Source organism: Eucyclogobius newberryi, unplaced genomic scaffold (assembly GCF_026437365.1).
Source record: "Eucyclogobius newberryi isolate DKJ021-1_F unplaced genomic scaffold, fEucNew1.0.hap1 SCAF_8, whole genome shotgun sequence".
NCBI lineage: Eukaryota > Metazoa > Chordata > Actinopteri > Gobiiformes > Gobiidae > Eucyclogobius > Eucyclogobius newberryi.
This window is the reverse complement of record NW_027316500.1, coordinates 20,186,087-20,211,276: the sequence shown is the minus strand read 5'-3', so window position 1 is coordinate 20,211,276 and position 25,190 is coordinate 20,186,087. Positions and strand designations below refer to the sequence as shown.

General features: G+C 41.1%; 5 protein-coding genes across 8 annotated transcripts; 3 read left to right on the top strand and 2 right to left on the bottom strand.

Moving 5' to 3' along the window:
• The first annotated feature begins 2,590 nt into the window (after positions 1 to 2,590).
• cdk1 (cyclin dependent kinase 1) lies at positions 2,591 to 5,714 on the top strand. Its single transcript, XM_072436375.1, has 8 exons — positions 2,591 to 2,683; positions 2,923 to 2,965; positions 3,243 to 3,399; positions 3,810 to 3,933; positions 4,157 to 4,327; positions 4,403 to 4,566; positions 4,649 to 4,790; positions 5,517 to 5,714. Exons 2-8 carry the CDS (start codon positions 2,929 to 2,931, stop codon positions 5,631 to 5,633), a joined length of 912 nt encoding a protein of 303 aa, XP_072292476.1. The 5' UTR covers positions 2,591 to 2,683; positions 2,923 to 2,928; the 3' UTR covers positions 5,634 to 5,714.
• Positions 5,715 to 5,785: 71 nt separating this feature from the next.
• Positions 5,786 to 10,676, bottom strand: ctu2 (cytosolic thiouridylase subunit 2 homolog (S. pombe)). Of its 2 annotated transcripts, XM_072436373.1 has the most exons (17): positions 10,514 to 10,676; positions 9,665 to 9,739; positions 9,498 to 9,576; positions 9,278 to 9,337; positions 9,093 to 9,153; positions 8,913 to 9,022; positions 8,608 to 8,843; positions 8,244 to 8,379; positions 8,037 to 8,168; positions 7,878 to 7,969; positions 7,136 to 7,233; positions 6,836 to 6,925; positions 6,622 to 6,696; positions 6,302 to 6,371; positions 6,149 to 6,218; positions 5,961 to 6,019; positions 5,786 to 5,899 (listed from the first exon to the last, which is right to left on the bottom strand). In XM_072436373.1, exons 1-17 carry the CDS (start codon positions 10,564 to 10,566, stop codon positions 5,857 to 5,859), a joined length of 1,539 nt encoding a protein of 512 aa, XP_072292474.1. In that variant the 5' UTR covers positions 10,567 to 10,676; the 3' UTR covers positions 5,786 to 5,856. The 2 variants fall into 2 exon arrangements, with proteins under 2 accessions (XP_072292474.1, XP_072292475.1); XM_072436374.1 differs by lacking the exon at positions 6,622 to 6,696 and having other exon boundaries at positions 6,149 to 6,239; positions 6,311 to 6,371; positions 10,514 to 10,675.
• Positions 10,677 to 10,938: 262 nt separating this feature from the next.
• Positions 10,939 to 14,733, top strand: rnf166 (ring finger protein 166). Its single transcript, XM_072436376.1, has 6 exons — positions 10,939 to 11,400; positions 11,934 to 12,090; positions 12,645 to 12,757; positions 13,366 to 13,480; positions 13,794 to 13,901; positions 13,977 to 14,733. Exons 1-6 carry the CDS (start codon positions 11,192 to 11,194, stop codon positions 14,040 to 14,042), a joined length of 768 nt encoding a protein of 255 aa, XP_072292477.1. The 5' UTR covers positions 10,939 to 11,191; the 3' UTR covers positions 14,043 to 14,733.
• Positions 14,734 to 16,309: 1,576 nt separating this feature from the next.
• On the top strand, positions 16,310 to 22,692 carry nt5c2a (5'-nucleotidase, cytosolic IIa). Of its 3 annotated transcripts, none has more exons than XM_072436452.1 (19): positions 16,310 to 16,474; positions 16,910 to 17,023; positions 17,813 to 17,845; positions 18,101 to 18,174; positions 18,367 to 18,484; positions 18,558 to 18,653; positions 18,771 to 18,862; positions 18,967 to 19,024; positions 19,644 to 19,737; positions 19,819 to 19,872; positions 20,097 to 20,180; positions 20,277 to 20,318; positions 20,421 to 20,528; positions 20,606 to 20,672; positions 20,880 to 21,050; positions 21,135 to 21,186; positions 21,314 to 21,374; positions 21,452 to 21,628; positions 21,883 to 22,692. In XM_072436452.1, exons 2-19 carry the CDS (start codon positions 16,923 to 16,925, stop codon positions 22,108 to 22,110), a joined length of 1,710 nt encoding a protein of 569 aa, XP_072292553.1. In that variant the 5' UTR covers positions 16,310 to 16,474; positions 16,910 to 16,922; the 3' UTR covers positions 22,111 to 22,692. The 3 variants fall into 3 exon arrangements, with proteins under 3 accessions (XP_072292553.1, XP_072292554.1, XP_072292556.1); XM_072436453.1 differs by having other exon boundaries at positions 20,277 to 20,322; positions 20,425 to 20,528; XM_072436455.1 differs by lacking the exon at positions 17,813 to 17,845 and having other exon boundaries at positions 16,311 to 16,474.
• Positions 22,693 to 23,445: 753 nt separating this feature from the next.
• Positions 23,446 to 24,445, bottom strand: borcs7 (BLOC-1 related complex subunit 7). The gene is made up of 5 exons (XM_072436456.1): positions 24,208 to 24,445; positions 23,884 to 23,946; positions 23,757 to 23,800; positions 23,663 to 23,683; positions 23,446 to 23,585 (listed from the first exon to the last, which is right to left on the bottom strand). The coding sequence occupies exons 1-5, from the start codon at positions 24,337 to 24,339 to the stop codon at positions 23,534 to 23,536; spliced, it is 312 nt and encodes a 103-aa protein (XP_072292557.1). The 5' UTR covers positions 24,340 to 24,445; the 3' UTR covers positions 23,446 to 23,533.
• Positions 24,446 to 25,190: the final 745 nt, after the last annotated feature.

Sequence of the window (25,190 nt, the reverse complement as noted above, 5' to 3'; positions counted from 1 at the left end):
CACGTCTTCTGAAGAGGAAGTAGAGACCGGGGACTCAGAGGCTGGCTCATCCATCACCCAAGCTGAAGTCACTGAGGTTGTTCGCAAACTCCTCGGTGGCAGGGCTCCGGGGGTGGATGAGATCCGCCCTGAGTACCTAAAGTATCTGGATGTTGTAGGACTGTCTTGGTTGACACGTCTCTGCAACATCGCGTGGCGTTCGGGGACCGTGCCTCTGGACTGGCAGACCGGGGTGGTGGTCCCTCTGTTTAAGAAGGGGGACCGGAGGGTGTGTTCCAACTACAGAGGGATCACACTCCTCAGCCTCCCGGGTAAGGTCTATTCCAAGGTACTGGAGAGGAGAATCCGACCGATAGTCGAACCTCAGATTCAGGAGGAGCAGAGTGGTTTTCGTCCCGGTCGTGGAACACTGGACCAGCTCTATACCCTCCATCGGGTGCTAGAGGGTTCATGGGAGTTTGCCCAACTAGTCCGCATGTGCTTTGTGGATCTGGAGAAGGCTTTTGACCGTGTCCCTCGGGGTGTCCTTTGGGGGGTGCTCCGGGAGTATGGGGTCCGGGGCCCTTTGTTCAGGGCTGTCCGGTCCCTGTATGACCGGAGCAGGAACTGTGTTCGCATTGCCGGCAGTAAGTCAGACCTGTTCCCAGTGCATGTTGGACTCCGTCAGGGCTGCCCTTTGTCACCGGTTCTGTTCATAATTTTTATGGACAGAATTTCTAGGCGCAGTCAGGGGTCGGAGGGTGTCCGGTTTGGGGACCACAGGATTCCATCTCTGCTGTTTGCAGACGATGTTGTCCTGATGGCTCCATCAAACCTGGACCTGCAACATGCACTGGGACGGTTTGCAGCCGAGTGTGAAGCGGCTGGGATGAGAATCAGCACCTCCAAATCCGTGGCCATGGTTCTCGACCGGAAAAAGGTGGCTTGCCCTCTCCAGGTGGGTGGGGAGTCCTTGCCCCAAGTGGAGGAGTTCAAGTATCTCGGGGTCTTGTTCACGAGTGAGGGAAGGATGGAGCGTGAGATCAACAGGCGGATCGGTGCAGCGGCTGCAGTGATGCAGTCGCTGCATCGGACCGTTGTGGTAAAGAGGGAGCTGAGCCGAAAGGCAAAGCTCTCTATTTACCGGTCGGTCTACGTTCCTACCCTCACCTATGGTCATGAGCTTTGGGTAGTGACCGAAAGAACAAGATTGCGGATACAAGCGGTCGAAATGAGTTTCCTCCGCCGTGTGGCAAGGCGCTCCCTTAGAGATAAGGTGAGGAGCTCGGCCACACGGGGGGAGCTCGGAGTAGAGCCGCTGCTCCTCCACGTCGAGAGGAGCAGCTGAGGTGGCTCGGGCATCTGTTCCGGATGCCTCCTGGGCGCCTCCCTCGGGAGGTGTTTCAGGCATGTCCCATCGGGAAGAGGCCCCGGGGAAGACCCAGGACACGCTGGAGAGACTATGTCTCTCGGCTGGCCTGGGAACGCCTCGGGATCCCCCCAGAGGAGTTAGAGGAAGTGTCTGGGGAGGAGGAAGTCTGGGAGTCCCTGCTCAGACTGCTGCCCCCGCGACCCGGCCCCAGATAAGCGGCAGAAAATGGATGGATGGATGGACACCATATTAATAATATCACATGTAAAATAACCACCACTGAATAACTTGAAACTTGACTACGCTGGTCTCATCCAGGTGAGCTGGCTCCAGGTTTAGACTGTGTGTGTGCGCGCGCGCGTGTTTTTTCACAAACGTTGACTATTTGGCATACATTCTTCATCTGTCAGTGAGACATATTGGTATTTTGAACATTTTAGGAGCCTTGTCCTGTGAAAAGAAGGACAATCTCATAATCTAAGGGGGAAATTGTACTAGCCTTATGGAAAGCCAATGTGACTACGCCACTTAGGAGCGGCGTAGTCATCTGAGTGAACGGATACACAACCCCATAACGATAAAGCGTACTTACTACTACAAGATGCTTCCATGACACATCTACTGCCCTCAGCTCTGAATAGTACGCTTTATCATGTGGGGTTATCCGTTCACTCAGATGTAGTTCTCTAAACAGACAGCAGAGGTCGCCCTTTTACTGTACATCATACATGCACTTCAGTAATGGTGCTGTTTTTCCGTAACGAAAATGTATCTTATTTGTATATTACTGTGGTTCAGTGAAAGCCAAAGAGAAAACCGAGGCAGTCTGACAATGTGTGAATGGAATCTGGAGCATGTTACTGCGAAGTGTGGCGTGTAGTACATTACAGATGTGTAAATTAGGCGTCATTACATGCCATCTGCATGGAATGTACATGCTGATATGGACTAAACCTTTATACTATGCTTTGTACAGACTAGGCTTCCATTCGCATAACTGTGGTTTATTGTCAATAGTAGTGGGAATGTGAAAATCAGTCACCGAACAGTGAAATCTAGTGTAACAAACGGCAATCATGTATTTCTAAAACATGTGAGTTTTAAAATGTGTTTCCAGCGCTCTTTCTCCCGCTCAGCTCACGTGACCATACCTCACGTTCTGATTGGAAGATTTTCAAACCATGGCGGCTGCTGATTGGCCCGTTTTGAACCACTGCTGTAATGCGGTTCTTTCAAAACGTTTCGCTGCATTTTTCCGTCGCTGTGACAGAGCGAAGTCAGGCCACGACCCGACGGAGCTTCAAATACACAACAGGGCTCTTTAGTCTTACCGTAAGTGTGCTTACAGCTGTTAAAATACACTCAGGGAATACTTAGGCTGTAGTCTTTGCTTCGATTAGCTGACTGATTGAAGGATTGTTGTAGTTTGCGTTAAAGGTCAATTGCTCTGGGATTAGCCAGTGCTAGGCTAACGTTATGATTAATTTAACCTGCTATGTGCTAATCGTTGCTCTTGCTTTCACAGCCAGTCCATTTAGCTGTGAGTGTTAAAGATCTGTGTTTCGTTTCAGACAACGATGGAGGATTACTTAAAGATAGAGAAAATTGGAGAAGGTTTGTGCAATCTAAGTGCTTTTTGGTGGTTAGACTGGTTTTTGAGTGTCATTTTTTTTACTGTTGAGCTTGAAGATATTAATGTAGTATGTAAATATTTACTTTACAATGGTATATTTTTATGTTTACGTGTGTTTTTATGTTTTGAACTAAGTTGTTTGTGAAACAAGTGACATTTCTTTTAATATGGAGCACATTCAGTTACCTCAAAAACCCAAAGAAAATAACATTTGCAGCCATTTAGCTACTTTGGCTAAAATGTCCTGGTTTTCAACAGGTACTTATGGTGTGGTGTACAAGGGCAAACACAAGGCCACCGGACAGGTCGTGGCCATGAAGAAGATCCGCCTGGAAAGTGAGGACGAGGGCGTCCCCAGCACTGCTGTCAGAGAGGTGGCCCTGCTCCAGGAGCTGAAGCACCCCAATGTGGTCAGGTATGTAGTGCACATGATTCAACCTCATCAATCACCGTGGAGAAAGCCATAAGCTGATATTCACAAGGAAAATCAAGCAAAAATATTTCTTATTGTGTGAGGGTCCTAAAAGGTGCCTATAAATAAAATTGTATTGTATATCAAGAAAATGCAAGCTATTATACTCCCTTGTGGTGGCAGAGTGGCTACCCCTCTCCTCACAGCAGGAAGATTGCTGTGGCTGCTCAAGGTACCCCAATGCACTATAGGTAAAGATACTCTAAAAGTAGTCTTGACCAATCTCAAAAACTGGTCTCCAGGCTACTGATGGGTTGCCCCCGCGGAGTTGAAGCATGGGTTAAACGCAAAGGACAAATTTCCCAATGGGGAGAAACAAGTAATTTAACCTTAGTCATGTTCACTCTTTGTAGGCTGCTGGATGTTCTAATGCAGGAGTCTCGTCTTTATCTCATCTTTGAGTTCCTGTCTATGGACCTAAAGAAGTACCTGGACTCTATACCATCAGGACAATACATGGACCGCATGCTTGTCAAGGTATGGTATTACTCAATTGTTTGGTCTGAATCCTTTATAAATGGACTTTGGACAACAGAATTTTCAGGAAAGTAGTAGATTTTGTTTTTTAAATAATTGTTTTGATTTCAAAGTAAACTACTATTCCTCACTAGTTTTTTTTTTCTTTTCTTTTTTCTTAAACTTGTCCCCGTCTTCTGCTTGTTAATCATGTTCAAAATGGCATTTTTTCTCTTTGCAACAGAGCTATCTTTACCAAATCCTGGAGGGAATCTACTTTTGTCACTGTCGACGGGTTCTTCACCGGGACCTAAAACCACAGAACCTTCTGATTGACAACAAGGGAGTGATCAAATTAGCAGACTTTGGACTGGCACGAGCATTTGGGGTTCCTGTTAGAGTTTACACACATGAGGTCAGAAAGGATCTGGCCACTTCCCTCACTTAAAACATTGAATTGAGCAGTCTTTAATAAACAATGTCTTCGCAGGTGGTCACTTTGTGGTACAGAGCTCCTGAGGTTCTCCTCGGGTCTGCTCGATACTCAACCCCTGTGGATGTGTGGAGCACAGGGACCATTTTTGCAGAACTTGCAACGAAGAAGCCTCTCTTCCATGGAGACTCTGAAATAGACCAGCTCTTCAGGATCTTCAGGTACTGACTGCCAATGTTTTGGGACGCTACTGACTATGAACACACTATAACACTGTCTGTTTTGTTTTTGGGGTTTTCCCAGAACTTTGGGGACCCCCAACAATGAAGTTTGGCCGGAAGTGGAGAGCTTGCCTGATTACAAGAACACATTTCCCAAATGGAAAGTGGGCAGTATAGCATCAATGGTGAAAAACTTGGATAAGAATGGCTTAGACCTTCTCTCAGTAAGTATTCATTGTGTATAAGCACTGTTAAACTGACCACAAGTCTACTCTCATAATATTAATTGGGCTGGAGGCATATATTACATTCTGTCTTCACCTGGAACGCACGGCTCTCATAGTTCAGTTGAGCAAACCAGATTGTTATAATTTGTATAAACAAACTAGGTAAGAGATGAGACATTGCCTTGACAAGTTTCATCTCTTATCTGATAGAAGGTTGAGGGTAAAGCGAAACCGCTGCGCTCCTGAGATCATGAATGTTTATTTCGCTCAAAATACAAGGAATATATTGATGTATTTGACTACATCAGCACCACATTCGCCTTTTTAGGTAGGGAAAAATCACCAGAAATAAAACAGGCTCTGGTTGGCAAGGATTTGAATGATTTTGAAAAATGTTTGGACACACTAGCCTTTAAAAACTGAAGATCATGTTCAGTAAAGGTTGAAGTACTAGATCTTTGTAGCTATATTACTACAGCAAGAAATTGAGGACTCAGCTGCAGCCACAACACTCCACTGGACTATGCTTTCCAACATGTTAGAAATGAAGTTCTGGCATATAAATGCTTTCAGCTCTTAGTGTTTTTTTAAAGTGTCATCCGCACACAATTTGTAGATTTTGGGATTGATTTTGTCAAACTCGCACCATTTTTTTGAGAACTAGTTGTGTTAAGTCTTTATGTACTTGGAATAATAGTGTATTGACTATGTTGTTTGCCACAGAAAATGCTGATCTACAACCCACCAAAGAGGATTTCTGCTCGAGAAGCCATGACACATCCATATTTTGATGATTTGGACAAGACCACTCTGCCTGCTGCCAATATCGACAACATTTAAATTCTAAATATTGTCATTGCATCTTTTTTCATTGTGCAATTAATCTTGTAAATATGTGTGTGTTTAAGTGTCTTTAACTCGAGTCTTTAATAAAAAAAAGGCACGTTGTGACATTAGAATTTTATTATTTCAGAATTAAAATGTAAAAGTATTTATCCCTCAATGGCGTCCAAAATCTTTGACACAGGAACATGGTTCTTCACGTTGGAATTTTTGAAGCCACTTAATCCAGTAAAAAACTGCTGATCTCAGCTCTCATCTGAAACCTACAGACAAAATTAGAATTATTTGTGTCCGGTTTTGGGGGGTTTTCTAGCCAGAGCTTACCGTCGCAACCTCTTCTGGGCTTCTGAGATAATGTATCTAGGAAGATGTTCCAATGATGTCTACAAGTGAGAAAAAAATTTAATCTGGAGAATAACTAAAATGCTGTTTCATGAATGATATCGGCAGAAACTAAGTCTTTTATTCTACAATATCCAATGAAATACAAATTCAGCTCCTTTTCCACTTACCATATCTTTGACCGTTAACTGACAGCTATAACACAGCAGTGTCTTCAGCTCCATTGGCTCCAGTTTGTTGCTAACACAAATATTTAATGGGCTAGGATTAGCAAATGGCAGCCAAAAACTGAAGGTCTGATTTTGAATTGTTAGTCCATTTACCTCAAAGACGAGCAACAACCTCCATCTCCATGGCACTGACTGGAGCAGTTTGCAGCAGACTTTGTTTTGTCTGCACACAGCAAAAGCAGAACATATCGTCACTTCCTTCAGTGGGATTTATGGTACACAACCTCCCACGTGACTGGACTAAACTACACTTTTGCCAAATCATTAAGATGTTTCATGATTCAGTAATCATTCCAAAATGAGGTTACTATCCCTCGTAATGAGCTATGTGGGCTACAAGCACCTCCAAATGGTGCCTTTAATCTTAAGTAAATGTGTTTCAAGCCCTAACATTACTTTTACCCATTACCTACCCTCACTTCTGGCGCTGGTGAGGGCCGGCTGCCCGTTGCAATGCCCTCTCTCGCTTTCTGGAATTTCCCCATTGTCTGGACAAATAAAGGCTTATCTTAACATAATTTTTTCGTTTTACATTTTCCTTAAAAGTTACATTTGGTTTCCTCTTTAATGGTCTACATCAGCCTACTTTTGTCTATTTAATGTTGTGATTTTGAAATGTAACTGCACCATCTGTGAGTGATTGAAGACAGTCCTTTGGGCATTTGCTCTGTGAAAGTTGCTCTGATATCAGCGTGGCTTGGAAAGCAGAAGTATTCTCTGATGGAAGAACAGAAGGTTAGAAGGTCCAATTCTGATGATCACAGTTACATAGCGCGGAGTACCACTGAAAGGTGTCACTACAGTAAAAAGGTTTCAAAGAATATATTCATAGGCATTATTTTTGCTTTGTTGCGCAAGATAATGATTAATACAAAAACGGTTAAAAGCAAATCCAGTAAAGATCACAACCAAAAACGCTGGCCTCACCTGCGGAAGTGTCCAGTGCACACTGGCACAGCACACACAGAGGCCTGTCGTCCACAGCAGAGGCGGCCTTACAGTCTGACTGCAGCTTCTCACTGGTCCTGTTAACATTACAGTTCATAGATCATTGTGCATCTGGAAGTCCTTTTGGTCCTTTTGCAATATATACACATGTTGTACAGCCCTACATTTTTAAAAACTAATTTTAGGAAATGTTATAACTTATAAGATATTGCTGCAACAAATCTGCATTTGATCCTATTCAGTCATACTTTATTACAGATTGAGTAGAGCAGGGGTGCCCACACATTTTTGGCTCACGAGCTACTTTCATATTTGACAAAGCCCGAAGATCTACCTATAGATCTAAATTATTGTATAATTTAGTATTTTTTTATTTTCAGTAATAGACAGGTTTTTATTTTTGTTTGTCCATAATTAGGCTTTCATTAATAGCCTAATATTGTTTATCATATACAAATGTGCAATATAAAAAAGGAGAGAGAAAATCTGCTATTTAACTAGACCATTTAATACAGCTATTATTTTGAAAATAAGAAATACTGACCTCAACTACGCTAATGATAGAAGGTTGAGCTTAACCAGAACTTCCCCTCTCCTCCTTCTTCTGCATTACACAGAGCGCGCTTCGGCGCGATCGACCCGCACTGCTTCTGCGATCGACGTATTGAGCACCCCTGGAGTAGAGTATATATGATACAGTGTATCCCGGGTGTGTACTGACCTGTAGATGGTGGTGACAGTGGAGGGGAACTCTGTCTGAAGTTTGGTTACAAAACTCTCAGTTAATCTCTGTATACTGTTCTTGTCTGGGGTCTAAAAAAAACAAAACTTGTTTTATTATCTACAATTTGACATATCAGTGGCTGTATTTAACCCATACCTTAAAGTCTAGGCCTGGGATGAACACAGAAGGAACATCAAATAAGTGGTTATAATAAGCGATTTCCTTTGCCGAATAGTCTCTCATTGGCCTCACTGCAATGACATCACCGTAGCGAGAGTCTGAAAACCCCTGCTTGAACACAGACATTTTGAGCGTTTGAGTGTTTTTCCTGGTATATTTCTTACACACAGACATCTTTCTGACCGTGTCAAGAGCTGCTTGTGCTCCTCGGCCCAGCGAGATGCTGCTCAACAACTTTACAGCCAGTCTGGTGCAGTTGTCACCCAGCATGAGTTTACTGTAGCCCTCAGTACGAGCTGTGTGCAATAACAAGTGCTGCCTGTGGACACACAACAAAAGTCACAACCTTTGGGTTCCCTCAGAAATAAGTGTTCAAATATCTTAATCGCATATGTGAGGCCAGGTCATGAGGGCCGCAGTCTGAGCAAAGACACCCAAACTTACCCCACCTCGGACACTTTCAACAGTTGGATAGTTACCCATTACTGCATTTGCAACAGTGGTCACTTGTAAATATATGTTTGGCTGAAATAACATTACTCCTGACCTTAGCATGTTGAGCAGCTCCTCCCGGGCTGTGTGTGTTTTCACTGAAGCCATGAGTAGCTGCAGTTCGAGCGTGTGGGCCTTATTCATGTCAGCTGGTTCCTGCTGCTGGTATGGAGGCTGAAATGCACAGCTCTGGTTCTGATCAAACTCCCCCACGGCCACTTTGTATGAGCTTGTACGGTCTGTGCTGGACATGTGTGGCCACATTAAGACTGAGGTGGGCAACTCTAAAACCTACACACAAAAATAAAACCCATTCATTCATTGTGATTTCCTTTACAAGATCTAAGAAGAAGGTCATACCTGTTCCAAAGAAACAATGTGAAAAGGAAAACCAGTAGATTCAAACAGAATCCTTATCTCAGTGTTTGTCTTGTGTCGATCTTCCAGGGAACGCCCAGTCAAAGCCCCTTCTGAGCATACAACATACAATTATTATACATTCAAGCAACGTTTACACACTAATATTGAATCTTTCTTTACCATCAATAAAAACAATCCCCGGGGTGAACCTGAGCTTCTTATGAGCGTTTATACTTAGGCCCTGGAAATGATAAATAACACATCATTTTCAATGCAAATCTAATTACAATGAATTTTATCTATAAATGTAGCTATCTTGACTAAATGTAGAGCTCTTGACAATAACAGCTTGTGTCCTGTACTACCTGCTGAACCTGACGAAGCATTGAGGATGATGATGGGCCTCCCGATACAGCCAAGAGGACCTGACAAAGAACAAAAGTACAGTTTTAAGGCACTGAAACAATATTTTGAATTATATTCAAGAGCTAGAATGGTCACAGAGCTTTACTCATTGCAAATCTGTCTTTTTCACTCTACTATACTGAAACATGCATTTATAATTTACACATGAAAACGACATACCTTTTCACCAGGAAAAATGATTCTGTTTTTGCCCAACATGGCTCTGAATTTGTGAATGAAGTATTCATTGAAACAGCCCCTAGAATTAGAGAAGAAACATTTTAGCTCCAGTTAAACGGCTAAATGATAAAGGGTCGACAAAGGGTTTCCACCAGGTTTGGTCTCACCTGCAGAAAGGATCTCCCACTCTGAGGAGAACAGCTGGAGGGTGCACCTTGCATTTCACACAAGCCTTTGAAAAACTAGATAACAAAATACAGGAACATTAATATAATATATATATATATATATATATATATATATATATATATATATATATATATATATATATATATATATATATATATATACATTACAATTTCACTGAAATGATTGCACTAATCATGATTGCCGATTACATAATATGTAATTGTAGCTGACGCTATTTTGGCAGTATGTGTTTCTATGGCAACAAAGAGGTCCGCCTAAAACATTTTAATTTCATTAGAGTTTCTCACCAAATTGACCCAAGCATCATTGTAATTGTTTCGTTATTTATGCGTTTTATTCACCTGTGTACGTTTTCACGTGACAGATAGTCACGGAAGTAAAACAGAGACAGAGCGAGAAGCCGCAAAACAGAACAGAACAGAACGACTAAAGACTGGCAAAAGACGAAGACTAAAGACAGACGTCTGCCAGAAAACTTTAACTACCATATGTTGGCGAACACGTTTTCACGGTTTAAATGTGTAAAAAGAGAACGGTGTCCCGGCTGAAAGGTTCAATTAAAACCAGACACAAACATCCGTATGAAGCGTGATGTCCTTTTTATTCTTCACGGTAGTTACAGCAACTGTGTTAAAGACGATCCTAAAAACAGTAGCTTGAAATATTATGCTTAAGCTGTGCCTATTATTACCATCGGCCCGGTGAGTAAAGTCAAAGCTCGGGTAACACACAGGTCTACAATTGCTTTCTTAAATAAAAGTATTCGTTGTGAGATCCGAACTTAAGAGGTCTTGTTTTGTCAGTACCTGGGGTGCTCCGCAGACCTCATGTGTCCGCCGTCCTGATCCACTTCACACATCACGAAGAGATTCCGTGACAAAACAAAGCAAAAGCAACGTATCAAGCACAGATTTTATAATAAATCTTGGATCAGCGTCACACTCTGGTCACACCGCTGACGGCCATGACAGCACCTACACATCTTTTCTGGAGCTCAAATGCGCTGCAGCGCCACCATGGGGCTCGGAGGACAAACACACACATTATACTCGGTCTGCTAATAAACTGGTGTATTATAATTATGAATAAAAATAAATGAAAGAAAATGCCGCGTGTTATTGTTGCCTTCTTCAACAAAAACAATAAAATCTATCTCTCAACCGTGATGGACATTAATACCCAGAAGGCAGTGCGTTTGCATGTGTTTCTCAGATATAACATGCATCTGGATACAGACAAGTCACAGTGTGGCGTTCATCCGTGTGGCTTCGAATTGAGAGTGAGATTTTCACAGTCTGTTCTTCATGTTTACTTCTCTGGCGCGTCTTTGTTCGCGGAGTGATGCTGTGGCTTTTGGACACTCATTTGGAGAACATCAACAGTGTTAGCTCGACTGTCACAGAGCGGAATAAACTCTAGCTTTAATAAACTGAGCAGGAAGAAGCGTGCTCTTCTGAGGTTCACTGTACTTTGGCTCCTTCCTCATGATGGCGATGTTTCGGAGCTTTGTTTCGGCCAGCAGCCAGCTCCGCCGTCCGCAGCAGCCGGGACCACCGGGACCGGGACCAGGACTCGGGCCGGCTCCGTGCTCCGGGTCAGTGGTCTCTGCTGAGAATATTGAGAGTCAGTTTTCCTGCCCCATCTGCCTGGAGGTCTACCACAAACCTGTCAGCATCGTCAACTGCGCTCACACGTACGTAGCCTTATCTTCACTTTTGTTTAAATTTGGATTATTTATTATCTTTGCATACGCGATGTGCTCGGTCTGTGTTGACACTGTCGGAGCCTCAGACAGTATTGAATGCCTGTGAGCTGCTACATTCAATGCTCCTACAAAAGTCTGCACACGGTCGCAGGCCTGAGATGGTAAACAACACAGTACAACACGTTTAAATGGACAAATATTAACAGTCACATTCTCACATTTTGACTGTTCTAAGACTGATTTTGGTCATGTCTGTACACCAGCTGTTTGATCCAGCTTCTTTTCACCACAAACTCAGTGCCTTCCTCAATACCAGTCTGACCTGTTTAAGATAAGAATTTGGGGGAATTCCAGTGTTGCAACAGAGATTAGGCACAGAAACAGATTAGGCAATAATAAAAAACGGATAACTCCTTCTTTATTTATGATTGGGAAATTCTGGTGTTGCTCTAAAGCGGCAGGTCATAGAGTTCATTTTTGAAAACATGCAATGTAAATACTGTTTGTTGTGTTCCCTGCAGTTTCTGTGGCGAGTGCCTCCAGCCCTGCCTCCAGGTCACCTCTCCCCTCTGTCCGCTCTGCCGTGTCCCCTTTGACCCCAAGAAAGTTGAACGTTCTTCTGTTGTGGAGAAACAGCTGTCCTCCTTCAAAGCACCGTGTCGTGGCTGCCGTAAGAAGGTACTGACCCAGACCCAGTAAAGTCAGTTTCTTAAAAATGAAATCAAAGTGAATGTAAGATTTGGACGTTTAAATCCTTTTGTCCCAAGTTATCTGCCCAGATGTATATCATGATTTACATATTCAACTTTTTTCTCGGATAATTAAATAATATTGTCTTAAAAACATTATCTGACTCTTTTTCTTCTTCTTCTTAAAAAACAAAAACAAAACAGAATAGAATACCAAGTCTATATGTCATCTTTTCCATTATGTCTGATGTCGTTGGTGAGGTTTGTGTCATACATTTCCTGCTTCCAGTTGTATGTTCCAAAGGTATCTGTTAATTGTGTCATGGCAGGACGTCTGAGGCTTAAGTACACAGTTCTAATGTCAAAAATGGTCTGCAATGCAATGTTAATGTCAGTCTGAGCAACAGGACCAACTGGTCCCAAAACACGTGAACGTGGCTGCCGGGAAAGAACTCTTCAGTGTGAATGGCAGCCATCATAGTACTATTGCACATAAATTGTGGCTTAAAATGTCCTCACTTTACACACTGTGTGTATTTTTAGGTGGCTCTGGTCAAGATGAAGTCCCATATTGCATCATGTTCTAAAGTTCAAGAACAGATTGCTAACTGCCCCAAGTTTGTTCCTGTTCTTCCCACTTCACAGCCCATACCAAGGTGAATATCCCCCCTGTACTCCCCCCTGTACTGTACCTTTAGACTGTGAAAGTGTCCGTAAACTATGTGCACCAAATGGCCTTTTAGCAGTAACTGTCAAATAGTTTTTAGTGGGAAGGCATTTTTTGTACCAGTTGGTCAAACGTATGTAATTATCAAAACTAATACGTAAATTACAATGTAATTTTGTCACAAATCTGCATCATACAATTTACACACGGCCAACAACTGTAAAACAACTTTTATTATTGTCTATTTACAACATTTTATTACCCATCAACAAGATTGTTGACATTTCAGTAGTAAGTATACAATGTTTTGGACAAGTTTTATGAAATGGCTGTTTTGAAAAATAGCACTGTAGCTTATAATGGGTGTATTTTGTAGTTTGCGATCATGTATGTATTATATTTGTATTTCGAATCTGAATAGGTATTGACATTTCCAGGCTTGTAATCGATTGGAATCAAATCGAAAGTGAAAAGCTGGAATAGTACATGATTAGGTGACTGAATGAATATTGTATATTATATTGTAGCAATGTAATTAATGTCTTATATATAAATTAGCCATTACTGTAATTTGTGGTTGTGTGCCCAATTTTGCAGCAATATTCCAAACCGCTCTACATTTGTCTGTCCGTTCTGTGGAACCAGGAACTTGGACCAGCAGGAGTTGGTCAAGCACAGCATGGAGAACCATCGAAATGACCCCAACAAAGTGGTAAGAGCAAGCTTATCCAGCAACCGAACCGAAACAGCCTTTGCATCATATTGATATTTTGCTATTTGCTATGTTACTTAAAGGCACAAACAAAATAATGCGTAAATCTATAGCTGAACATTCTAATGAACATATTCCTCAAATATTTCACGAGAAATAATCACACTAACCCAACCCTTATAAATATTTTTGTTGAAACACTGATCTGATTTCTTGTTATTCTTACTGCTCTAAGGTCTAACCTAGAACGTGGTCCTTTGAGACATAAATCCTAAATTAACAACTACCGGTACTTCATGTGTCTTGTGTACAGGTTTGTCCTGTGTGCTCGGCGATGCCATGGGGAGATCCCACTTACAAAAGCTCAAACTTCCTGCAGCATCTACTTCACAGACACAAGTTCTCCTATGACACTTTTGTTGTAAGTGCTGTTGCCCCCTGTGTAATAGTGTTTGTAAGATGAGCCTCATAAGATTCTGTTTGTAACTGTGTGCAGGATTATAGCATCGATGAGGAGTCGGCTCTGCAGGCAGCTTTGGCCTTGTCCCTTGCTGAAAACTGAGATTGTGTTCTTGAGCTGCTGCTTTTGTGCAAGACGAGACTCAGCGGGTGTTTTGTCAAGTTAGACTCCATCGTTCACCAATTGGCCTCTTCACTGCCCGAAGATCTAGGTCACAATACTGTTCGTCTGAAGTCTCTCACAGCATGCAAAATGACCCATCATCTCACACACCTATGAGAACTTGTCAGTTTGGGATTAGTCAAAAAGTCATTTGACAAAAATAACTCTGGCAAAAGAGTTATTCCTCCAAACAACTCTGTGAAAGATGTGTAACCTATTTTAACTTTTCTTTAAGGGCGTATGCAATATGAACTTTTCTAACTTTTAAAGTGCTGACTTGTCAAACTTTGGCAATACAAGCTGAACATGTGAGTGGCCATCACAATTCTGTCCATCTGAGATAATTCATTGAATCTGTCCTTTCCCACTTGTACAGCAGGAAGACTAACCTGCAATTTAATAACGGCATCCACATCAAAGTATCTGAACGCAATAACATACATTGCCACGTTGCTCTTCATTTAACCCACTTTTTATCCTTGTGAATATTTGCACTTTTTATATTAGACTGATATCATTGTGACAAACCTTGATGTTGAAAGTGAGTGTCCACTGTTCACCTATCTTTGTCTCCAATTCCTTAAACAAGGATTTTTATGATACGTTCATAAAATAAAATGGGTACAAGATATCTATTTTTTTGAAAAAGTATTACGTTTCACACCACTGGAGGTGGTGACTACCATGTATTTGCAACTTTCGGAGGAAATTTTGTTTCTGTAAATACTTGAAATGCACATTACGTGACCAGACTGAGATAGTTTCAACAGGGGCCCTATGCACCTCGGAGTGAAGAAGGAAATGTTGGGTTTGCACTGTTCATTTTTTTTTTTTTTTGTTCATTTAAAAAGTTATGGAGATATTGTACATTTCTTAAGGCACTATTGTTTGTCTTGTTGGTTTGTTGTATGGCTCTTTTTATATGGAATGCATGTGCCATTCCTGTTGTTGCTGTCTGTTACTGAAACAGGTCAAAAAAGTGTTGATGTGTTGAAAAGCCTTTTTCAAACCTTTACCCAAGGCCCCTTCATGTCTGTCTGGTTTCTTAAAATGTACAGGTTTTCATTCACAAATCCTGCTTTTACATTACAGGCACTGAATTTTCTGTTTTTTTTTATTATTTTCTTTTAGTGATTATCGCACATGTATTTATTTATTTTTTAAAATGATGAAAAAAGGAAATTGCTGCTGTCTTTTAATAGAGATTCAATTCATTTGATTCAATTCACCCCTTAAAAATTGGAAGTGCATGTTATAACAACATGTACAGAGCGAGTTGATTTAGGCTGTTGTATAAAACTGTAGCACAACCTGTTATGTTTATTCTCTGTTAAATTAAAACATACTAAACATATGAAGCAATTACATGTTTGCTTTATTCAGAAGTGCCTTTTGTCCCTTTGAGTATTTTTATCCCTGCCTATTTTATGATTTGTTTATTTTATTCATAGTTGGACTTGATGTAGCTTGTGTAAGTGTTAGCAGTAGAATAAATGGACGTAGCATGAGAGTTGAAAGAATAGGCATGAGGCTGGAGTTCTAACACTAGGGAAGTTTATTTCCATCAGAACAAGACCGGAGAAGTGATCTTTAAGACCTTGCGATCCCAGTCTGACCCAGTCCAGTGTGACGGTGGTTCCTCTGTGGAGAGAAATGTACCTCTGATGGCCAAGGCCAAGAAGTGTGTCTGACTGGCACAAAGGAGAAATGCTATTTCAATATTTTCGTTAGCCATTAGTCATTTTCAATAAGGCCTATAATAAAAAAAATGTGGTCAATCTGATGTTGGCCTGATGGAGACAACCATAAAGATTCAATTATTTTTGCTTTTGTTCAATTAAAACAAAGAATAACAACATTATGAACAGGTTTGAATTAAAATCAATAAATAAAATGGAGAAGGGTTGATATTTAGAATAGATTAAAGACAGTGATGTCCAAATCCATGCTCCTCAGGACTGCTCAATGAAAATCTTCGACCTCCGATGAATGCAACTTTGAAAAAAATAAATGTTTCACTGTGTTTATGGCAGATCTGTGGCCCTCCCTTTGGTCTGCGTTTCAATATTTCAACGTGTCTCGAAAATCGTCTGGACACCATAGTAACCATAGCATGTTGCAGTCTTTTATGACAGCAACATAAAAGACGCGTTGTTGTGGTCATGTGTCTCCGACGCTGAAGGAGGCGCCTAAAGCGAGTTTGTTGTTTTGACAATGCGCAAAATCAGCAGAAATCTGAGTCCTTCAGTTCAGACCAGGTTCAGACTTTAAACATCGGTCGGAGAGCAAAATTAGCAATAAATCCAAACCGTTTCAGTGATACAGAAAAGAGCGCGAAAGAGTGACCGTCTCCATCGAAGCGCGGCATAAATGTGAGTACAGTAGTTCAGCGAAAGACTCGGCCTCAGCATGTGTCCATAACAAACACCTGACAGCTGCTGGCCTCATGCTTCAGATGGTCTGCTCACGTCGGTCAGTGGTCTCATGTGGACTGCTCCCTTGTGACAAATGTCTTTAGTTTTTCTGTAGGTGGGCTTGATTATCAAATTAACCTTGAATTAGGTCTCATCATGGTTCTCCACATACAAAAAGTAAAAGATCTCTTTCAGCATAATCTACACCTTTTCTGCTCTGTTTCCATCTGAACGGTGCTTTGTTATGTCATAAACTGATCTGACAGAATCGGGTTCCTTGGATACAATACCAGACTCTACAGAGTAATGGAAACAGAACCAGGCCAATTTGAGTAGAGTAGAGTAGGACTGAGGGAAATGAGTCTTCACATTGTTCCTTGTCTTATTTTCTAGAGACGGTTTAAAGATGACCACATCATGGAGCGACCGCTTGCAGAACTACGCTGACCTGCCTGCGAACATGGATGGAGTGGCTCTGAAGAAGTATACTCGTGAGGCCCATCACAGGTCAGTTGTCCTCCTGTGGTGGCTGAGTCGGCCCCTGTCACATACCCACAGGGTCCTGCATGAGCATTTAGGTCTGCTCAATGAATTGTATCAACTGCAGCAACTCTTTTTTTTTTTTTAAATGCAAAATACTTAAAAGTAGATTTAGATCTAAACTGCAGAATGTTAAAACTAGTCTTCTACTTACTCAGTTGGTCAGTGTTAAGTTCAAACATCTTGAGTTGGACCCTCATGTGTCACCAACTCGTGACTTGTGGTTGCCCTGTTCACTATTTAGCACATTGGATAGTGTAGGGAATGGACCCTGATAAAGCATATAATACAGGCAAAACATTGTATTTACAAATAATTCCTGTCATGATTCCAGTATCAGGACACTCAATCATGTCCTTGTACCTTCAATAGCTTTAGAGATACATTAGACGTGTACCTACATTTGAACATTTTGATCAAGTATGGACTTGTTTGAATGCTTTGAAGTTTATGATCTTTAGTAACGCTAGTTGTTTTGCTATTATACAGTCTGAACAGGAAGTGTGGTGTCACAGGAAGCCAGGCTCACACAATGTTTCCTTTGTTGTTGTTAAAACATTTTTAGATATATTTATTCATGGGTTTATCATTGTTTATCATTATAGCAATGATCCTACTTTCTCATAATTCTGAAACCCTTAGATAACTGTGAGTAGTAGTATTATCAGTGTTACTCAGTATGGCTCTCCTTCCTGATAATTCCAGTTTGCTAAAATATATGTTGTCGTAAACAGCTGTGTATTTTGTGTTAAAAAGCTTTCCACGGGAACTGGCTCATCCAGCCATGAGGTATGCCAGCATTTGTTTATTTTCTCACTGAAGCTCATGTACGTTTGTGAATGCGGACCTCACCTCCATGGAACCCTTTGACACATGGACATGTGGATGCTTTGTCATCATAAAACATCTCACCTGTTCATCTCATTCCTAAAAATGTTGTGGGTGGAAGATGGGTTTGATATGACCTCTTAATCTTATTTCAGAAAAGGTTACTCCCACTTAATTTTGCCTTTTTATGACATTATGTTGTCCATTTGTTTGTAGAGTGTTTGTGAACAGAAGCTTGGCTATGGAGAAGATCAAGTGTTTTGGTTTTGACATGGACTATACTCTTGCAGGTGACTCTTATGTTAATTATGTTTAACAATGTATGTTCTCACTGATGTCATGTGACCTTAACAAAAGCCTTGTATTCATGACATATAATATATTTGATGTAGACCTATAGCTATTAGACCATAGACATTGCTTCACATTTTCTCAAATAAATGCATATGGTTTACTCATGTCCGTACTGTCCTTTTGTGCAGTGTACAAGTCCCCCGAGTACGAGTCACTTGGGTTTGACCTGACAGTGGAGCGCCTTGTGTATATTGGATATCCGCAAGAATTACTCAACTTTGTTTATGACCCCACCTTTCCCACCAGGTGAGAAAATGTGACTACAACCAGCAATATGGAAACACGTGCATTATTTATGCTGTTGTTCTCTGTGTTACAGGGGCTTGGTTTTTGACACCTACTATGGAAACCTTCTCAAAGTGGATGCTTATGGGAACATCCTTGTCTGTGTGCATGGATTCAACTTTATAAGGGGGTAATTGTTCTGTTTTTTGACATTGTGTTTGACATGTGTCAGTTTGACCACATGTAACGGTAATTTTGCACCACTTCCCATGTCTGACACTGATCCCAAAACCATTGTTCCACACAGACCTGACATCAGAGAAATGTATCCTAACAAGTTCATACAGCGAGGAGACACAGATCGCTTCTACATCCTCAACACACTTTTCAACCTCCCTGGTAAGATAAGCATATCCTCAAGTCACACACAGCTTTTTGTTTTTCTCATAGTGCCGATTTAGTTGTAATCTGTATCAGTAATATGCAGCTTTATCTTCTTGCAGAGACCTATCTCTTTGCCTGTCTGGTCGACTTCTTTAGCAACTGCTCCAGATATGCCAGGTGTTGCACACATAATTTGCAAGATTTCTTTTTTTTCCTTATTGTGTTTTTAAAGATCTTTGTGGCCCGTAGGCTTTATTAGACAGGACCGTCCTCAAAATAAATATGATTCTGCCGCTGCGCCGTGGGTTTCGGGTCTGGTTCCGTCAGTTTTCTATCTTCCCCATTTCACGCTACACTGTTCTATGTAATAAAGCCTACGGGCTATCTTAATACAAATAAATCAATAATACTACGGTACCATATACTACAACTTCACATAAAAACTAAAATGAAACCCTTCGATAACAGACCACCACATAACAGGCTGTCATTTTGGTTTTATATGGCATATTTGTAGTTTCTTCAAATTGTTACTGATGTTCAGTTTAAAGCCTTTTGACTTTAAACAGTTTTAAACCTGATTCCTAATAGAGATAGGCCAATGTTTACCTTAAATCTCCATCATAGGCCGTAGAAAGCACTGCACAAACTGTGATTACACTGTATTTGTAGTCAAATAGGGCTGTGGATGCCAAAAAATATATTTTTTACCCGATTATATTTGTTATACCCCCGTTATTGCCAAGTGTAAAAAAAATTTAAGTGTTAAAATTGTGCTTGGTCTCTGTTTCTTTAGCTGTGAGACCGGATTCAAAGATGGAGACCTTTTCATGTCCTTCAAGAGCATGTTCCAGGATGTCCGAGACGCTGTGGACTGGGTTCATTTCAAGGTTTTTTGTGTGTTTTTTTCAAGGTTTACTGCCTCATCACTGACATTACATTCATTTGGGATTGGCTTGTTTTCCTCACAGGGTTCGTTAAAAGAGAAAACCGTTGAAAACCTGGAGAAGTATGTTGTCAAAGACGTAAGTTCAAATGTTTATGACGCAAGAGGATTGTTGCAGAACAAGTCACAATATACTGTAGACACAATAAGAATACTGGAACCATAACATATTAATCACAGTATCATTGTCAAGTACGCTTTGAAAAATGCACCAAAATAGATTTACACATTTGAAGCATAAATAAATGTTGACATAAATTGGGCCACTTTTTAATGTATTTTATGTGTTTTTTTTATACTAAGCAAAAACTCCCTCTTCTCCTGAGTCGCATGAATGAAGTTGCTAAAGTTTTTCTGGCCACCAACAGTGATTACAAATATACAGAGGTGAGACTTTCATCAGAACAATTTACAAATGCTACATAACATTAATGTCAAGTCTGCTGAATGCTATTGTATGTTTTTGTTTTGTATTTGTAACAGAAAATTATGACATACCTCTTTGACTTTCCGCATGGACCAAAGGTAAGTTTGACCTGACATGTTCGCTAATAAACTTAATATGTAATCAATTCTCGCTGCTTTTTGTGCACAACATTTCTCTCATTTCTTTCCCCGGCTGCACAGTCAGGAACTCCTCACAGGCCGTGGCAGTCATATTTTGATCTGATCTTGGTGGATGCTCGCAAACCTCTGTTTTTTGGAGAGGGAACAGTGCTGCGTCAAGTGGACACAGTGAGTGGCTCGACCATACAACCATTTCAACCAGAAGATGTTTGACATGATTTGAGTGTGTTTCACGTTGCAAACAGGCTTCAGGTCGTCTGAAGATTGGAACGTACACCGGGCCACTCCAGCATGGCATTGTCTACTCTGGAGGTAGAGATCTCAGCGGAAATATTTGTATTAAGAGGGTTTAGTGTCAATTTCATTATGTACAAGCCATCCTTTTGACCAACATTAGAACCATTATAAGACCAAACAAAGACCAAAAGACAAAACCTGGAGCTATAAAGTAGGACTAACCTCTAACGATACATGTTTTACTTGGATTCTGAATTGTGAGTTATTTTTTTGTCCACCCAGGTTCCTCAGACATTGTGTGTGACCTACTGGGAGCCAAAGGAAAGGACATTATTTATATTGGAGACCATATTTTTGGTGATATTCTCAAATCTAAGAAGCGCCAAGGCTGGAGGACATTCCTGGTGATCCCAGAGCTTGCCCAGGAGCTGCATGTGTGGACGGACAAAAGCTGTGAGTCAAATAAACATTTAAACTCATTTGTCTTTTGTAGTGTCCTGTTATGTGCTTGGGGTGATGCCAGTTTCTATTTAACAGCTATATTTGAAGAGCTTCAGTCTCTGGATTGCTTTCTTGCTGATCTTTACAAGTGAGTGTTCTTTCCACCTTTTTCTGTTTATTGTGAAACAGACCGGTAAATATGTAAGCCAAGTAATAGCAGTTATTTGTGGAAGTGATTTAAATTTTACATTCATACACTTTCAACATGTTTGTAGACATTTGGACAGCAGCAGTAATGAACGTCCAGACATCAGCTCCCTACAGAGACGCATCAAAGTACGAAAGCTTCTCCACAGTCTTATTCACAAACATGTGTAATGTAAATGTAATGTATTATCTTGTGTCTTGACCAGAAAGTGACCCATGACATGGACATGTGCTATGGAATGATGGGCAGTTTGTTTCGCAGTGGATCCAGACAGACCCTGTTTGCATCTCAAGTCATGCGTTACGCCGACCTATATGCAGCCTCCTTCATCAATCTGCTGTACTACCCCTTCAGCTACCTGTTCAGGGCAGCACATGTGTTGGTGAGTCTACCTGCTTTACTTTCCATTAAAAACATTACTAATTTCTTATCGTTTTTTTAATAGTCCACATTTAGAACTACTTGTTACTTAACTCTCTATTTCAGACCTGTGTTTTAGTGTGTTTCCCTGATATTGTTCTGTTATACACCTGGTTTGGATCTGGTGGCACTCGCAAGGCCAAATGTTTTCTTTAGTGGTACCTGGTGTGAAAAGTTTGCCAGTAAATTCTTATATTGCATTCGATGTGTTCCCAGATGCCGCACGAGTCGACAGTGGACCACACCCACGTCAGCATCATGGACACAGAGTCTCCGCTCGCCACAAGAAACCGCCACGAGCTGGACCTGAGGGAGGAGTCCAAGCGACACCAGCTGACCCGCTCCGTCAGCGAGATCCAGCCACCGCACTTCTTCCCCACCGCCCCAGAAGAGATCACGCACTGTCATGACGAGGATGATGATGAGGAGGAGGAAGAGGAGTAGACAGGCGAAATCTTTACTTTGGAACTATGGCCTTTTATTACAATCACATTCATTGCTCTGATACGAGGCAGCAATGGCATGAGCCTTTTATACTGTGAAGTATTTTCTGTTCATTGTACTTTAAGTGCCATGTCTTGTGTGTCAATAACATTTATTTTATGAGTGTAAAAATATGACTTCTGTTTTAAGCACACCTTTTATTTGATTTAACATTTTAATAATTTCACTTTTTATTTTTGTATTGTTCCTCTCTTTGCAAAGTTGAAACTATTGTTACGCTGAAGAAGCCAAATGCTGTACTGCACATGATGTTGTACGCATGTTTGTTACGTGACCTGTGCCATTATTTGGCCAGTCACTTCACTGCTACTGTTACTATAAGAGTAATTTATAGTACCTGTTGCTGAATCATTTTGCACCTTTTCTGCAGTCCGTCCATTTTGCCTTTGATACGTGCAATTTATTTTGAGCTTTATGGGATTATTAGAAGAATGTAGGGACCCATTAGCAAATGCCAGCAACAGTTACTGTTTATGCTGCTGTCTTACTCCTGACTGAAAATAAATATGCTTGAAATATGAACTAGTTTATTCTTTTTGTGACATTAAGTTGAAATTAGTTAGAACTTCACCTCTTATCCAGTTATTACATTTACTGATTTGAGTCTTTCTGAGTTGAACGTTTTCTTTATTCAATCAGCTCACGTGCCCAGTGTAATCCCTCATTCGTCCAGGACTGTTCCATTGTAGAAAAATTCAGTTGTATCAAATGGACACTGTTTTTAGGAAAACAAAACGTATCGACTCTCATCCAAGAATCATTGTCAATCTGTGTATCCGGTCTGGGAACTCAGGTTTTTAGTAGTTAAAAGTACAGACACAGTGAGGGAACAAGTTAAAGAAAAAACAAAAAAGGTGACGTTTGAATGTTCTAAGTTTGAATCGTTTTTTTGTTCAGACAGCCGTCCCTGGACAGTATCCGGAGACCTTGGCTTTGTGATAAGACACACAGTGATTTAATACGAACATTATTTTGACTCAAGGATAAGATGATGAGAGTCTGATGGTGGAATTTCTCAAAGCCTCCATCGTTCACTGGAGCAGTCATGTAACACACGTGCAGCGATTGCTTACAGGGAGCTCAGGGACACGCTGGAGGTCAGGCAGCTGCCAGGCCTTCAAGTTCCAGATAACTCTCTTCCTCTGGTCTTCATTAACTTTAACTCTTTATTGTTTGAATAGCTTTGTCATTATATAAATTAATTTAAACTGAACACTAGCCTGATCCAAACAACCTTACACAAAATGTAAAACCAGATTAATCAAATAGAATGTGTTGGTGGTCAAAATCAAGCTCTTTATGAACAGTCTTGTTGAAGTTCAGCCCCTGAGGAGCTTCGTGGCCTGATCTGAGGAGCTGGGACTCATTTTAACAGGTGCCGGAGTTGGTCCTGCAGGTTTTTGGAGTGCTCCACACTGAAGAAACAGGGCAGAGTTGTTAAAGCTCTTTGTTGGCTGACACAAAAAATGCAAAGATTGGTGTCCGGACTTACTTTTTCTGGATAGCCTCTTGCCTTGGTGAGAAAAACACAAAATATGGGTTCAGGTGAACATTCTTAACCATTCATGAATGTGAATGACACTTACTGGTATTGCAGGTGTGTGGTTATGATGGACATTTTTCTTAGGCTCTGAGAACAGAATATTGCTGATGAATAAATGCAACTAAAACAAAACGCATACAATAAGGTGAGAGCTCCTCACTGGTACTCACATCCTCAGAGTGCAGGATGGCATCCTCCTGAATCACCATGTTTCGTGCTGCCTGTCCCAGGAGCTGAAGGGACAACATCTGAGGTCAGCCACAGCAACATCCACAGCGCTCAAACATCAAGTTTGGATACAGCTTTAGCTGTTTTACAAAATTGACTCTAAAATCATTAAATAATATCCCTCTCAGCAGCAAAAATCTTAATCTAAACTGATAAAAACAGATCCTTCACACCATTTCCTTACTTGTGTGTGACATGTATTATACCCTCCCCATGGGGCCCCCCTTACATCCATGGGGCCCCCCTCAGACTCAGACCAGGCTCACCTCCTGACTGCGGGAGCCTTTCAGCACCTGGCGGGTCAGAGCCATCACATCGCCGCTACACGAACCCACTTTGTCGGACAGCAAACCTTTGACGGACTGACCGAACCGCGGCTGGGAGTCCGCAGAAGACATCACGGACAGGCGGCTACGAGCTCCTGGATCTATTCAATAATTATTATACTTCCATGGGTCCGAACCAAATTAGAATAGATCCATGGTCCGAACAGGGATAAAACATAAAACAACAACACACGTCTTACTCTTTTTTCTATTTAGTATTGTCGCTGCGTGTTGATGCAACAGCGCTACCACTGGACATAATGTGAATTTCATCACAATTTAATTTTTTTGTTACTTCCACGTGTGCCCGCCTTGGATCTATTATCAAATCAGTGCACTTCGTGGTAAATTTATTATGTTTATGTTTCTGTTTATTTTAAAATGTGACAGTGGGTATTCATTAAAATTTAGGCATAAAAGCTAATTTTCTAGTCCCCATGGCAGGCTAAAATTATGAGGACAGACAAACCACAAAACAACAAAGCACAAATGATTAAAAGCCACACACGAATTGTTAAATTATAAACAAAACGCAACACATTAAAGTAAAGCCATAGACATATGTTATGTATTAGTAAAAGCTACAAGTCCACATTGTGATTGCAGCTTTGACTGTCCACATCCGGGAGCTTTTACTGACCTAGAGAAGGTTCTAAGTGTTGTTTTCTAATATGGGCTGGACAGTGTTCCTTCACTAGATCAATTAGATAACAATATGGTTAAGAGGTAAGGGGTGCATTCAAGCTTGTTTTCATGAGGATGTTATTGCTTTGGGAGGAATGTTCCACAGTTTGGCATTTAACGTACAGTATGTATCATGGAGACACCACTAGGCCATGTACAGGTCAGACCTGTGGAAAGATGACCCCGCTTACTGTGAGAATACATATTTTTGAACAATAAAACACCTGTAATTTAATACT